This window comes from Zea mays, chromosome 4 (genome assembly GCF_902167145.1).
Source record: "Zea mays cultivar B73 chromosome 4, Zm-B73-REFERENCE-NAM-5.0, whole genome shotgun sequence".
Lineage (NCBI taxonomy): Eukaryota > Viridiplantae > Streptophyta > Magnoliopsida > Poales > Poaceae > Zea > Zea mays.
Window position 1 is genome coordinate 240,455,287 of NC_050099.1, and position 16,286 is coordinate 240,471,572.

The 16,286-nt window shown below is 45.6% G+C and overlaps 1 protein-coding gene across 1 annotated transcript; it reads left to right on the forward strand.

Annotated features, from left to right (window-relative positions):
• Nucleotides 1-7,825: 7,825 nt before the first annotated feature.
• LOC100275927 (uncharacterized) lies at nucleotides 7,826-9,670 on the forward strand. The gene is made up of 5 exons (NM_001149859.2): nucleotides 7,826-8,083; nucleotides 8,329-8,377; nucleotides 8,988-9,050; nucleotides 9,133-9,197; nucleotides 9,290-9,670. Exons 1-5 carry the CDS (start codon nucleotides 7,937-7,939, stop codon nucleotides 9,383-9,385), a joined length of 420 nt encoding a protein of 139 aa, NP_001143331.1. The 5' UTR covers nucleotides 7,826-7,936; the 3' UTR covers nucleotides 9,386-9,670.
• Nucleotides 9,671-16,286: the final 6,616 nt, after the last annotated feature.

Consider the following 16,286-nt stretch of genomic DNA (forward strand, 5'->3'; position numbering starts at 1 on the left):
CATAATTAATCCAAACATAAAAGGCTGGTCTCCAACTCTTACAACAGGTATCCAAACAGAATCCAACTGATGAACCCAATAGTTGAATACAGAGAATAATAGCAGGGATGAACTGAACATATGAGGCCTTAGAAAAATGGATCATGGTCTAAACCAAAAAACAAGAACCGACACATTTATTGCGACTATAAAGATTATTTTTAATTCCTGATTTGCTAGAACAATGGATGTGGAAAAACAAAGCTTCACAATTTAGTATTGTACTCTCATGTACCAACCAAGCAACTAATGCCTTTTGTTTGGAAGTATTTACCTATTTTCACAAAGGAAAGAATCATACCTTTTGTTTGAAAGTCTTTATCTGTTTTCACGAAACCAGCAACTAATGCCCTTGGCAATGCAGCTGACCACTCCTCACTTGTAAGATTTGGAGGAATATCAGCCAAGACATTGTTTAAAAGGCTCTCCTTTGTGTATATAGCAGCTACAGGCCCACAATTACGGATAAAATAAAAGTGGATGTTTAGAAGGCCCTCCTGCAGTCATTGATAAAATACCCCAAACCAAGGCATCCATTTTCATTTGAACCCCAAGAATACAGATCACAACTATCTGTCAAAACATCAACGCATAATTTTCAAAATTCTATGACAAGTTAACAACTGAATTTTTTGATAATTCTGCATTAACAAGATACAAAACAATGACAGCACAAACACCAATACCTATTACAATAAAAGGATGGTAACCTCCACAAGCAACTTCTTCTAAAATTGTATCTCTTCAACAATATTTGGTCTGAATTCTTCGTTCGGTCTTCCAAATCCCTAAAATGGTTTGTTAAACCCTAAGAAATGGAAGGATATAAAAAAGTATTTTGATAAGGGAAGTGAAAAAATAAATGTGAAGGTGGTCTGATTGGATACCACCTTCTCAGTGTTCTGCACAAATATGAAAAAGTGCCTTTTCTGCAATGATATAGGGAGATCATAAGATGGGTAATTGTGGTTTGTACATTTGAATATTGCTTTTCTGTAAGCTTATAATCAATGCAAGCTGAGTGCAATATTCATGTAGCTATTTTTTAAATCTAGCCAAATGCATATCAAACAGAACTAAAAGTCACTACACGACAACAAAAGATGCGAGACTACTGAGCTTTGAGAAAAACTGCCCAAATATAACTCTTCAATGGCACTCTGAAAGCAACCATTGTCAATCTTTGTGCCTTATTTGCAGAAGAGAATATCCTAACCACTTGTTTCATCATTCAAGCAATCTAGAAGCCCATTCAAGAGCACTTGCAAGCATGCAACAACAAGGATGGGGCAACCTAGCTAAAGAGCACACTCCATGCCCGTAGTGCTCAAGAATTACTACTTTTAGATTTATCCAATAGACTATCTTTGAAGAAGTGATCAACATTAATTTAGTGGAGGTGGGCATAGCTGATCAACATTTTAGGGAATCTACCAAAATAATAAACATAAAAACAAGTCAATACACGAATAAAACGCAGAATCCAACACCAACACTAATCACATGCTACTTTCTCTTGTTCCAATCTTTGGATCATGAACCCCGCCTTCCAAAATAGATCACGACACAACCCTTTATCCTAACCCTAGGTTGAGATACCCTGAGAGGGAAGAGGCAGATCAGATCACCTGTAGCTGTCGTCGTTAGACGCGAACCATCATCGCTCCCACTTGTGCTGGCGATGATTGTGGTGGGACCTCCGGTCCTCGCATGCCTTCAGCGTACATGAGGACACGCCTCCTTGTGGCTGTTGCTCCGGTGGCAGAGGTCCTTCTCGACGACGGCCGCGTCTCTAGCCACCATGGCATTTAGTGCTGCGAACTCATCCAGGTTGAACATCTTAGGGGCACACGTAGGAGGGGGCGACGGCTGCGCGAGCGGAAGGACCTCGACGGTGAGCGTAGCTACGACGATGGAGGACGAGGCCGAGAAGGCACCAAAGGTGGTGCCACCGCAAACCCATTGGCAGTTGTCCTAGTGGATAAGCACCCATAGAGTGCTCCGCCCGCGCACGTCGCACGACCGATGTTGTGGCTCATCCGCCTCGTCGGTGCCCACGACGACGGTGGCCAGTGTGTTGCTCCCCGCAGAAGGACTTGCAACAGTGGAGGTCTGATAGTGCAAAACCAGAGCCCGAGCGAGCCCCACCGGCGGGGGCGACGAACGGAAGAGAGAAGGGTGAACAGATGGCGGGGTGGACTTGCGGCTCGGCGAGAGGGTTGGAGCGCTGTGAGTCGGGTGGAGGGTGGGGGTGTCTCCTCCATGTCGCGTGCAGTCGCCATCGCCTGCCATCAATATGGGAATCAGAGCTAGGGTTTTGGCTAGGAGGCCGTGGAGGAGGTGGTGCAGATTAGGTGGTTGGTTGGTGCGGGGTGGGGAGGGGGCGAGCACAGTTGGATCTTGTGTGGAGAGGGGAGGGACGCATGCGGCTGGATGGCGTGGGCAATAGGAACGGACGGTCCAGATAGATGGGAGGCAGAACGATATAACCAGGGGAGGCAGACTACCTTTGCTGCCTTAATAAGTAGTAGAGATATTTATATTATGTACTTCGGTATATTATATAACTTGTTTGTGTGCTTGTTGTCAAATCCTGGTCGGGTTGGTGCAACAATAGTTGGCTGTCAGGCTCAACATATTGTTTAGGAGCTAATCAGCCTAAGTGATAAAATGTCCCAATGAGTTGTATATCTGTACATATTATAAGTCAGATAGGTTAGTTAGGCAGTGTTTATCTCCTATAGTCTATAGACTACAAATGTACATTTCCCATTGTCAATAATCAGAAGACAGACGCCTACCAAGCAATGCGTGTTTCTTATCCCTTTGGTGCATCGCCACCCTTTTTAAGGGTTTTCTGAGGTAAGCGTCATGCTGCCCTGATCTGGCCTCTAGTAGATCACATCAAGGTTGTACACTTTATCACCTTACTCTTGGTACATTTTGTATTAAGCATTGTTGGTAAAATATGATAGTATCATGTGTAGAATCAATCTACTATTTCATTTAAAGCTTCATGTTATAGATTGGTTTTACATGTGTATCGCTCACCTGATTGCTACATTACACGACATGCGACTGGAACATATGCATACAGAAACTCGAGAGTCTGATATGCATCTAACACCTTGCTATACATGTCTTAGTCATGTCATTATTTTGGGTGGACTTCCTTAGAGGTATTGATCCGTGTTCGCGTGCATGGGCATCGACTCATGGTTACAGATGTTCTTAGGTCATCGTTATACTACATACTGTTGATCGGATTTGAGATGTTCTTATGAACGACTCACTGTTTATTTGGCCCTAAGTTTGGTGTATGGTGTTGGTAGTCCTGATTCCTTTTTGGCCCATTTCTTAGTCTTCGAGTTTCAGTCATGTGCATGGCATGGATCGCTCTACGACCAATGGTCTTCTAAATCATATTTTAGACAAGTTTATTTCTTTTTCTGTTGCTTTCAGTGCAAGTTTATTTAGTTATTTTAGCTCACTCAGAAAATAGAACAATTGACTAAAGGGAGTTGATAAGTGTGACCAACACAGGCCAATCCACACGATCAAGCTAGAATTTGATGTTCAGTTTCTTGATGTGCACCTATAGAGCAATTCACCGATCACCGAACAACCCTTCCTAGCGGACAGGTCAAGCTAGGTTGCACGCCTAAAACCCTGATTGCCTCTAGCACTCAGAGGTAGTTGGAGCCACATTAAAGAGATATGATAATAACATCATCATATCTCTCGACTCCACATGTGCGGTCTCTTAGACGACAACCCGTCGATTTCCCGCAATGACACACACCTATAATGGAACCAATACAATGGCTCATCATCAACATTCCCACATTAGAGAAGGGCACTCTTGGAACCAGCGATGGCCAGGATGTATGGCTAGAAAACAAGACCGAGCCGCCCCGCTCGAGGACTTCACCTAGGAGCTGCGGGAGTACCACGACTTGGTACTTACAAACTTGCTGGATGAGCTCCTTACCTACTTCACATGGACCCGATCTGGCAGCGTCAGGGTCCTCGGGTGCCTAGAGGCACTCTTGGAGCAAGTTGACCTGACCATGCCCTTAGAGGAGCGCAACACCACCCTACGGTAGGAGATGAACTACATCATCTATAAGGTTGAAAGGGAATCGGCGTTAACCTTTTCCCACAATTAATTTTGGTGGTTGAATGCCCAACACAAATATATGGACTAACTAGTTTGCTCTAGAATACATGTTCTACAAGTGCAAAAAGGTTCAACACAAACCAATAAATATTCAAGTTAGGGATCCAATTCAAAGGAGCAAAATAAACCAAGTGTGCTGTGATATGGCGCACCGGACTGTCTGGTGTGCCACCGGACAACGTCCGGTGCACCATGTCCGTACGAAGATGAACGAGCCACTCTCGGGAAAACTGAGCCGCGCTCCGCTATAATTCACCGGACTGTCCGGCGTGCCAGCGGAGCAACGACTACTCGCTCCAACGGTTGACTGCAAAAGCCACTGATAGAGCAACAGTGCATACAGAGTCAGAGCCGCAGAATCAGAGGCGCACCGGACACTGTCCGGTGTGGCACCGGACTGTCCGGTGCCGCAAGGAGACAAAGCTCCAACGGTCGACTTCGCTCCGAACCCTAACAGTTGGGTGACGTGGCGGCGCACCAGACAGCCTACAGTGCATGTCCGGTGGCGCACCGGACTGTCCGGTGCGCCCATCGCTAGCAGCCTCCCCAACGACTACTTTGGTGGTTGAGGGCTATAAATACCCCCAACCACCACAACTCCAAGCATCCAAGTTTTCTGAAGTTCTCATTCAATACAAGAGCTAGTGCATTCACTCCAAGACACATTTCCAAATATCAAATCCTCTCCAAGTCTTGAATTCATTCCAACCACCTAGTGAATTGAGAGAGTGTGTGTTCGTGTTCATTTGTGCTCTTGTTGCTTGGATAGCTTTCTTCCTTTCTCATTCTTGTTCCCAAGTGACTTGTAATCAAAGCAAGAGACACCTAAGTGTGTGGTGGTCCTTGCGGGGTCTAAGTGACCTGTTTGATTAAGGAGAAGACTCACTAGGTCTAAGTGACCGTTTGAGAGAGGGAAAGGGTTGAAATAGACCCGGTCTTTGTGACCTCCTCAACGGGGACTAGGTTCTTTGGAACCGAACCTCGGTAAAACAAATCACCGTGTTCATTCGCTTGATTTCCATTTGATTTGTTTTCCCCTCTCTCCCGGACTTGATTTAAGTTCTAACGCTAACCCCGACTTGTAGTGTGTGTTTAAAATTGTAAATGTCAAATTACGCTTATTCACCCCCCTCTAGGTGACTTTCAAAGGTGATGGCACATAATTAGAGATCCTACTCAACTCTTTGGACTTGTAAAGGGGATCATTGCACAGGTGGCCAAATCCATTTTGGTTGGGAACTACACTGCTCTGGGGCCCATGTTCGGGTTGCTCCAAGGAGAGAAGTTGTTCTATACTCGGTCAACAAAGATGTTGCATATCAGTGCACCCAAGGGCTTGAAGGTAGAATTCATCGTCTACCTCCCTAGAGCGCCACATGACATCCCCTCGGTCTATGGCTAGCCACCAGCCTAAATACTAGAGGGACTCGAGTGTAGACTATAGTATAGGCCGCTCCGCGAGGGGAGCAACCACTTCAGCGACTGTTTCACACTTCTCATGAAAAGAATAAGATCGATGATCATGAGTTACTCTAGTGTCAACTGTCAAGTCAAGTACGACAGTGGGCCATATCTCAACACGCCGTTAGAGGAAAATTGCAAGATTTCATTGATGTCGTCTTGAGTTCACGCACTTGATCATCATGTATGCACGACATTCTAGGCACTAGGACTCAGACAGCGATGAAGAGGCGTGCCTGCATGCACGACACTAGTAGCGGGAGCAAGAACACCATCGCTCCAAGAGGCGACCACGATCGGACGAGGAACGACATCAGCACGATAGACATGAAGAAACCGATACCGCATGAATTGGAATTGTCCTTTCTTTCAGTTCAATTGGAGCAAATTGGGACTACCACGTGTATACTTATAAATTTCTGAACTCATAAAAATGTTGTTAACTTAAAAATATGTCCAACTTATAAAATTATATGTGTACTTACTAGTCTTTTGTCTTTTGTCCTCTGTCTTAGTCCATTCTCTTTGCCATTAGAATTGTGACACATCAGAGTATGTGGACTAGTTAGAGGTTGCCTCATTGTGGCTACTTGACGATACTATCGTTCCTGTAGGAGAACAAAAAGAAGCACAAACACCATATGGTGAGGAACACCATACGAGGGAGGAAATGGGGGAGCACCTTGTGGAGGAGCACCATATGGATACTCGTACGAGTATGAAACGAGGGTACAGATAAGTGAAAGGTTGAGGAAGAGGAGCGCCGGTGGCAGGAGCTTCGGTGATAGAAGGAGGAGCATCAATTATATGAGGTTCATTGGTTGGAGGAGGAGCATTGGAGGATGGTCGATATGGGTATGGAAGTGGTGTATACAAATATGAAAACAGAGGATTGTAGAGTTAAGGAACAAGAACGAGCATGAAGTTCCTCCTACCGATGATGGACATGATAAAGATCATTGAAGAAGATCTGACTCGCACCTGAATGGGTATCGAGACATTGTGAAGAGTGCTTGTTGAGCAAGTCAGTGAATGTATCAAAGTTTGTCCTAGATCCATAGCACAAGAGAGAGAGAGAGAGAGAGAGAGACTACAAATAAAGAAGGCTTGTGAATCGGAGGGTGAAGGATGTGAATAAACCCAAGCACCCCTCTATTTATAGGGTGGTGCATTCAAGTTTTTTGGATTTATGGATTATTTTTGAAATCTAAACAACTAAAATGGTGACAACCAATCAAAAGACGTCACACCAGCACTAGACGACCGATATTGATCGGGCTTGGTTGGTACTGACATAGACTCCAACACGACTGTCAATATCAACTAGCATGGTCCCAGTATAATTGGTACGGACCATGCTGACTGGTCAGTAGGTCCACCAACTGATCGATCGAATCGTCTGTCGTTTTAGCCTCGATGGTCGGTATTGACCACGCACCAAGTGGGCGATAATGGCCAGCGTTGGACCCAGTTTAAAGTTTATATATTGGAGTGTTGCAGTAGATAAAAACTAACGATAATTGTTAGTGTGATCAATAACATGATCTAAAGTTGATACGGGGTTTAATAAGGACGCACTTCATCCGAAATATGAGGTTCGACAATAGGCACTACACCCTAAGAATGTGAGGCTACGAAGTGAGTACATAGGACACGTAGAATTTTTGGACCAAATATGCACACGTTTAGCAGCAAGTGTTGGAGCGTGACATGAAGAGGGTGTTTGGTTCCACTTAACTATATTTAAATAATAATTACGCATATTAAATATAATTTAATTATAAAACTAATTACACATATGAAGACTAAAAAATAAACAAAATTATTAAATCTAGTTAAGTATATATTTAATACTAAAATTGATACTCCCTCCGTCTCAAATTAAAATTCGTTTTATTCTTTTATTAGATTCATATAATAATTAATGTATGTGCTCTCTCTATATATCATCTATATGAATATAGACATAAAAATCTAGAGTTAAAATAAATACTATTTCAAAACCGACGAAGTATTTAAATATTTGATGTAATTACACACTCATCTTTAGCCTGAAAACACCCTATATTTTAGCCAAAAATAACGGGTGAATCCCTGAGGTATCGCCATAAGCCCATAACGGCATAACCCTAGTCCCTACCCCATATAAAACGCGGCAGCGATGAGGCTTTCCTTCCAATTCCACCCATCGCCGCCGAAATCCCGTTGCGTCTCTCGCGCGTTACCAAGCTCTCAAGTTTTCTCGCGCCGACGGCAATGGATGAGGTCACCGAGGCCGTGAACAACCTCAACATCTCGGGCGTAGGGGCCGCGGGCGTTGCCGGGGCGGAAGGGCACAAGAAGAATCGCATCCAGGTCTCCAACACTAAGAAGCCCCTCTTCTTCTATGTCAACCTCGCCAAGGTGAGGAGGGGGAAATAAACCCAATCTTGTATCTCGCGGTGGAGGATAACATTATTTGGGATTTCTTATGGCTAGGATGTCGGTTTGTTCGCGGGGTTTAAATGAGGATAAATAAAAGGGCTTCCCTTTAGTGGGGGGTTTTGCGAGATTTATTTGCCGGCGATTTGACTGGATTTGATACTGTTCCCGAGTATGGAGGATGCGAACAGAGGCCTAATCTGCTGTTTGATGTTGTTCTTGTGCAGAGGTACATGCAGCTGCACAACGAAGTAGAGCTGTCGGCCCTCGGCATGGGTAAATCTCTTGCCTCCTGAAGCCTTTCCCTTTTTATCTGTTATAAAACGCATTTTCCCGTTCATTTTATCTCCTCAGGACTGGGTTTCGTGTGTTCCTTTTCTAATTTTCCCTGAATAAATCAATATAGCCTCCCAAGGCCACGGTTCAAACATAGAGAGTAACTTAGATTTTAAATTAGTTGTGGTTAGCTTCTCTGATAGAACATGGAAGATGGTTCCTGACAATCGTCGGATTAATTGTGGGGGGTTGTTGTTTATCTGAAACTAGGCCAAGTGTTTTAGAGTTCAGGATTTTCCAGTGTATGTGATCACAAAAAGCTAGTGCCCTCATGGCTTGCTGATGAGGGTTGTGGTTTGAAGTCTTGCCCTCCGTTGCTGCAATCTGCCATTTCTACTTTGGCTACAACTTGCTTTAGACATCATGTGCAGCATGCTGCCATCGTTTTTGTTGCAAACAATTTCTAAGCTTAAGTTTGTATCAATATACATGTTATGTTAATTTACACGTCAAGCACCGTGTTTACTTAAATGTACCTGATTCAGTTTCCTATTGCACATGTCTTTTTGCAATACTGAACCTGGTAACTTTTGTCTTCTACTCTTCTCAGCCATTGCGACGGTGGTGACAGTAGCAGAAATTCTGAAAAATAACGGGCTTGCTGTCGCGAAGAGTGAGTCTTGTCTGTAATAAAGCAAATGTTCATCGAGTTCTGTTCTATTTCCATCCTAACCTTGCTGAGAATCACCATGAAGGTATCATGACATCTACTGTTGATATCAAGGACGAGACTAGGACCCGGCCTATCCAGAAGGCCAAGGTAAATGTGCTTCCCATGGCCAGTGGTTACACATTTTCAAGTTTATTTGGTTGGTGGACTCTTTTCTTACACTCTTATATTATAATGTGCAGATTGAAATATTGCTTGGCAAGACGGAGAAGTTTGATGAGCTGATGGCAGCGGCTGCCGAGGAGAGGGAGGCTAATGGGGCCGAGGAACAAAGCTGAGTACCTGCAAGGAAGGACCTTGTTGTAGCTTATTTACTGTTTTCTGCTGCTAGATTTGTCTTCTTCATAGTTTGTCGAGTGGGCTAGAGACGATTACTTGTATAATCAATTAAAGGCGCGGCTTATTTAGTGTGCTTTTACTTGATTCATTTATGTTGGAATGATACAAGTTGTGTTCAATATGGTATACTCTAGATTCATCACTATCTTCAATTTAGAAGATAGTGCGTTGCTTCTGATGTTCGTGGATATTCTGTTTGGTGGCGTTGCAATCAACGTCTCCTATATACTACAGGTGCCTGAAATAGGGATAAATTTCAAGCGCCACTTCCACACTTTCACATCCACCAAACATTTGGGTTGGGGGGCTCGGGGGAGGCAGGCATAGGCGGCAGCTGGCAGTGCCGCCGTGTGGGAGGAGAGCTACTGGGCTAGGGGGAGGCACAGGGGCTATCCGCACTGACGATACTCTGGAAAGAGTATTCTAAGCTTATATATTATATAATCTAAATTATAATCTAGATTATATAATTTAAAAGAATAGCGAAGTCCTTATTACTTATGCTAGGAATGGCGTATTCCGGGTGCTACTGTTCTGTACCGTGATGCATGGCGTTATGCCTTGTGGTGTGTTTTCTCTATTTCATACGCCATAGCGTGCGGATAGCCTTAGCGCGGCGGCAGAGGGGACTCGGGTCAGTCGTGGCCTCTAGGGGCGAGAGTCCGTCTCCGGTAGGCTAGGGCACATGTGAACGACATGAGACATGTTGAAGAACAACCAAGGTAAAAGATCCATTCTATCAATGTGACACCTGATTTTTTGGCGTTTTTCTTGGTGCCAAACAAGATAGAAGAGGTAATTCAAAGAGCAAAGACGTCATAGATTTCTTATTTTGATGCGACCTACACAAGAATATGAGAATTTTATCGGTTGCAAAATTCCAGGAGAAGTACAAATACACCCTCCAAATGATGTTTGGTCAAAGGATAGGGGTAAAAGAATCAAGAGAGCTAAAGAACTATCGAAGCCTCACAAAGGAAAGAATGTGAAGAAATTGATGGAGCCACTTGTATAGATTCATTTGCTTCTGTTTTTCTGCGCAAACAAGCATAGTGTTAGCTGAATGCTGCCTCATATTTTGCTACCCTGAGTCTGAATTTTGCTTTTGAATGTAACCTGAATGTTGCCTCATCTATGTTACCTCATTTCACATAATTGCCTCATTTATTTCATACACGTTGCAGCTCGTGATCTTGTTTGTTCTCTGGTATATATCTGTGTTGAGAACTTGAGATGTTGGGCAAGTGCTGACATGATCATAGGAGTCAGGTACAGAAACTTTCAGAATGCTTGATGCTGAGAGATGTAAGCGTTGATCACAAGAACACAAACAGACAATATGCAAGGGTGGACGCGCTTTGTTCCTTATTTCAACTCGCAATGACACCTCAGAAGTCAGAAACATGACCTGTTTGGTTCAGCTTTTTTCTGACCAGCTTTTCTGAGAATCTAGCTGTGGGGAGAATCTGGCTGTGTAGAGAATCTGAGTATCATTAGGATTACGTGCGGAAGAAGATAAAAGTGTCCATATGACTTAGGATGTAGAAAGTGACGGATTCCTACTATTGCAACGACTCAACCGATTATGTGTTTATGTTGATTTTGAATGGTTTTTACTCAAACGAATTTTATAGAAGCTGACTGAAAAGTTGAGCGTTTGGCAGTCCGCAGCAGCTTTTGGTGGCCAGAAGCTCTAAAAAGCTGAAACAAACAGGGGAGTATACTATGCTAGGCGTCCATTTAGTTACTTCAGGCAGTATATTCAGGCACTTCCACAACTATGCAAACACTCTATTGTTCAGGCTGTTCCAGAGTGCAGTGGTGACCCTGGATATAAGTAATTCGATAAAAATAGTGATACAAACAACCTCGCAAATTTTAGTCTTTTGGAATCTTGTGCATCTATACCAATCAGGCTCTGTTTCATGCACATAAATATCTAGTTGGTTGCAGCTGTACCATCTAGCAGCCAACTTGAAATGAGGAGCTCATCCTTTTCTGTATCTGGTGTAGATGCACCTTGCCCACCAGCTTGTGATGATTCCAGGACAGTAGAAGACGCTAAATTCTTGCTACTATCATCTTTTATTGTGAAATCAGGCTGACCACCTGAGACTGTATGCTTTCCAAGTGTTGAACATTGAAGAGGTGTGGAGCCTACTCTTGTCAGGTTGGACAATAACACTCAGGTTGACTGGGAGTTGCTCTTCCCAAATGTATTGCTTCAAAGCACTGCTTCCCATGACTCTGATCATTGCCCTTTAATTTTGGGTCTTCGGAACAACAATTCTGGCAGGCGTCGCTTTCATTTTGAGGCTTTTTGGCCTAAGTTGGAGGGATTTCAGGATACTGTGCATGCTGTTTCGGAGTCAGTTGGGAATGTGAGTTGTCCATATCAAACCCTATATCTTAAACTGCGGAAGACATCCACGAGTCTGCGGGCTTGGAACGATAAGCATGTTGGTCACATCAGATCCCAGCTGGCCTTGGCAAAGGAAGTTTTACATAAGATGGAAATAGCACATGATGAAAGGGTGTTAACTCCTGCTGAGTTTTGGCTGAAAAACAAGCTTAAGAAACACTCTTTGCTGCTGTCCTCCCTGAAGCGTACTATGGCTAGGATGAGATCAAGGATTTTATGGCTTAAAGATGGTGATGCTAACACTAAGTTTTTCCACTAGCATGCCAGGCACCGAAAGAGAAAGAATTTCATTGCTTCTTTGGTTGATGGGGATGTCATTCTTACCAGTCATGAGGACAAGGCAGCAGTGGATGACTATGGACTTGGAGGCACTTTGGCCTTGCTCATCATGACCTAGCACAGCTTGAGGCCCCCTGTTCAGAAGATGAAGTTTGGGAGACCATTAAGCTTTTATCTTCCGATAAAGCTCTAGGCCCAAATGGCTTCACTGGATGCTTCTATGAATCCTGCTGGAATACTATCAAATCTGATATCATGGCTACAATTTCAGCTATTTAGAGTAGAAAATTTGATAACCTTAGCAAGCTGAACTCTACTTACATTTCCTTGATCCCAAAAATAGAAGGGACTATTTAGTTTAGACCAATAAGCCTTGTGCCCAGTTTTGGCAAATTGATTACCAAAATCTTAGCTAACAGACTAGCTGACAGACTTAATGGAATGATCTCTCCAAATCAAAGTGCCTTCATCAAATGACGGTTTATCCAAGATAATTTCATGTTGGTGCAGCAGACTTCCAAATTCTTACACCGACAAAAAAGGCTAGTTTGCTCCTTAAATTGGATATCACCAAGGCCTTTGATTCGGTCTCGTGGCCTTTTATCATTGAGGTCTTGAAGCAGCTTGGTTTCGGACAAAATCGGAGGAATATTATTTGTGGGATGTTGGCATCTTCTTCTACTCAAGTCTTACTAAATGGGTATACGGGGAGGAAGATTATTCACAGAAGAGGGCTTCGGCAAGGGGACCCTCTTTCTCCGATGCTATTTATCTTGGTGATGGACATCTTGGGCCTTCTCTTTATCAGGGCTAAAGAATCTAGTTTGATTCAACAGCTGTCCAGAAGTTCTAGTCTCCATCGGATCTCTATGTATGCTGACAATGTTGTTCTTTTTTGAGTCTCTCGGCTGCTGATATCTCCATCGCATTGAGTATCTTGGACTTGTTTGGAAGGGCTTCTGGGCTCCGTAATAACGAGTAGAAATCTAATGTTTATCCCATCCAGTGCTCTGAGAATGATCTATTAATAGTCTAGAATTTATTGACACGTGAGAGGTCTAATTTCCCTTGCAAATATCTTGGAATTCCTCTCTCCTTTCACAAGTTGACCAAGGAACATGTTCAATCAATCATAGATAGAGTGGCCGACCGTCTTCCAAGTTGGAAAGCCGATCTAATGTATAGAGCTGGTAGGAGGATTATTGTTCAGCATGTGCTCACCAGTATGATTGTCTATTTGGTTATGGCCACTGATTTTTCTCTTTAGGCATTAGAGGCAATTGATAAGATAAAAAGGGTTTTCTTTGGAAAGGTCGTAAAGATGTCAAGGGAGGACACTATCTGATTGCCTAGGGAAGAGTGTGCAGACCCCTCCATTTAGGAGGTTTGGGAATTTCTAGCTCGAAGGAATTATGTTGGGCTCTTCGTATGAGATGGTTGTGGTTGCATAAAACTGATCCAGGCAGACCTTGGGCAAACCTTCCTATACAAGTCCCTATAAAGGCAAGGTCTTTCTTCTCCACTATTTTGGTTTCAGAAGTGGGAAATGGAGCAAGCACTCCGTTCTGGACAGATAAATGGCTCTTGGGTCAGAAAATGAGCAATCTGGCTCCTAGGTTATTTGCCATCATTCCTAAACAGACTGCTAATAAGAGAATTGTCCTCGAGGCCCTTACCAACAGAAAATGGATATATGATATAAAAGGTGCTTTTTCTGTTGGGGCCTTAGTGGACTATCTGAACCTTTGGGAGTTTCTATTAGAAATAGTGTTGCAGCCTGAAGTGGAAGATAAACATGTATTCAGTATTGCTGTAGATGGCAAATATTCAGCTAAGTCAGCTTATGAAGGTCTTTTGCTAGTTCAACATTTTTTTGTTACTACCATTTGGTTTGGAAAACCTAGACACCTCCTAAGTGTCAGTTTTTCCTTTGGATGTCTGTAAACAAGAGATGTTGGATTGCTGACAGGCTTGCTAAGAGAGGTTTGGATCACCCAGCTAGTTGTCTCTTATGTGATCAGAAAGCTGAAACTTTTGACCATATCCTTGTCTCTTGTGTGTTGATAAGAGTTCTAGTTTAACCTCATGAAACCTTTTGGTTTTGAAAGACCGGCTCCTCAGCCAGGGCTTTCATCCTTCATGATTTGGTGGGAGCAAATCGCATGATTTGGTGGAAGCAAATCGTCACTGGCCTACCTAGAAAGGGCCTCAACTCTCTTGTTGCCTTGGGGGCTTGGACAATTTAGAAACTCCGAAATAGTTGTGTTTTTTATGGTTGTACTCCTAGTTTGACTTTGTCCCGTAGGTTAGCTAGGGAGGAGAGACAATTTTGGAAAGTGGCTGGGCTAAAGGTTTTTCATACCTTGCTGCCCTCCTTCCTGAAGACTAGAGGTTGTTCCTTAGGTGTGTTTTGATGGGTTTTTTTTCACTTTTAGGGCTAGTTTGGGAACACCATTTTTAAGGGTGTCGGCGTTTCGAGACCGGGGGGTCCCTCGGGCCGACGAGTGAGTGTCACCGCGTGCCCCAGCCCAGATGGGTCGAGCGCGAGGGCGAGCGCGAAGGGGGGAAGGAGCGAGGCGGCTGGAGACCGGCGTGAGAGAGGTGGGAATCCCGCGGCCTTCGTGTTCGTCCCGCGCCCAGGTCGGGTGCGCTTGCAGTAGGGGGTTACAAGCGTCCACGCGGGAGAGGGAAGCGAGCGGCCCCAAGAGAGCGCCTGTCTCATCCTCGTCCCCGCGCGGCCAACCCTCCCTAAGAGGGCCCTGGTCCTTCCTTTTATAGCGTAAGGAGAGGATCCATGTGTACAATGGGGGTGTAGCAGAGTGCTACGTGTCTAGCGGGGGAGAGCTAGCGCCCTAAGTACATGCCGATGTGGCAGCCGGAGAGATTCTGGCACCCAGCTGGTGTGATGTCGTGGCCGTCGGAGGAGCGACGGAGTCTGGCGGAGGGACAGCTGTCGGAGCGGTTGGGTCCTTGCTGACGTCCTCTTGCTTCCGTAAGGGGGCTGAGAGCCGCCGTCGTCACAGAGTATGTGGGGCGCCATCATTGCCTATCTGGCGGAGCTAGCCAGATGGGACACCGGTCTTGTTCCCTGCGGCCCGAGTCAGCTCGGGGTAGGGTGATGATGGCGCCTCCTGTTGACGTGGCTGGCCTGCGCCCTAGGTCGGGCGATGCGGAGGCTCCTCCGAAGCCGAGGTCGAGTCTGTCTTCCATGGCCGAGGCCGAGTCCGAGCCCCTGGGTCGGGCGAGGCGGAGGTCGTCGGCAGAGGCCAGGGCGGAGTCCGAGCCCTGGGGTCGGGCGAAGCGGAGTTCGTCGCCTTCTGGGGCTGAGCCCGAGTCCGAGCCCTGGGTCGGGCGGAGCGGAGTTCGTCGTCTTCTGGGGCTGAGCCCGAGTCTGAGCCCTGGGTCGGGCGGAGCGGAGTTCGCCGTCTTCCGGGACTGAGCTCGAGTCCGAGCCCTGGGTCGGGCGGAGCGGAGCTTCCTATGGTGCCTTTGGCAGGGCCTGACTGCCTGTCAGTCTCACTCTGCCAAGTGACACTGCAGTCGGAGTAGCGCAGGCGGCGCTGTCCTTCTGTCAGGCCGGTTAGTGGAGCGGCGAAGTGACGGCGGTCACTTCGGCTCTGCCGGGGGGCGTGCGTCAGGATAAAGGTGTCAGGCCACCTTTGCGTTAAATGCTCCTGCGATTTGGTCGGTCGGTGCGGCGATTTAGTTAGGGTTGCTTCTTAGCGAAGGCAGGGCCTCGGGCGAGCCGGAAATATGTTCGCCGTCGGAGGGGGGCCTCGGGCGAGACGGAAATCCTCTGGGGTCGGCTACCCTTGTCCGAGGCTAGGCTCGGGCGAGGCATGATCGAGTCACTCGAATGGACTGATCCCTGACTTAATCGCACCCATCAGGCCTTTGCAGCTTTATGCTGATGGAGGTTACCAGCTGAGAATTAGGAGTCTTGAGGGTACCCCTAATTATGGTCCCCGACAGTAGCCCCCGAGCCTCAAAGGGAGTGTTAGCACTCGTTTGGAGGCTTTCGTCGCACTTTTTTGCAAGGGGACCAGCCTTTCTCGGTTGCATTTTGTTCCGGTGGGTGCGCGCGAGCGCACCCGCCGGGTGTAGCCCCCGAGGCCTCGGAGGAGTGGTTTCACTCCTTC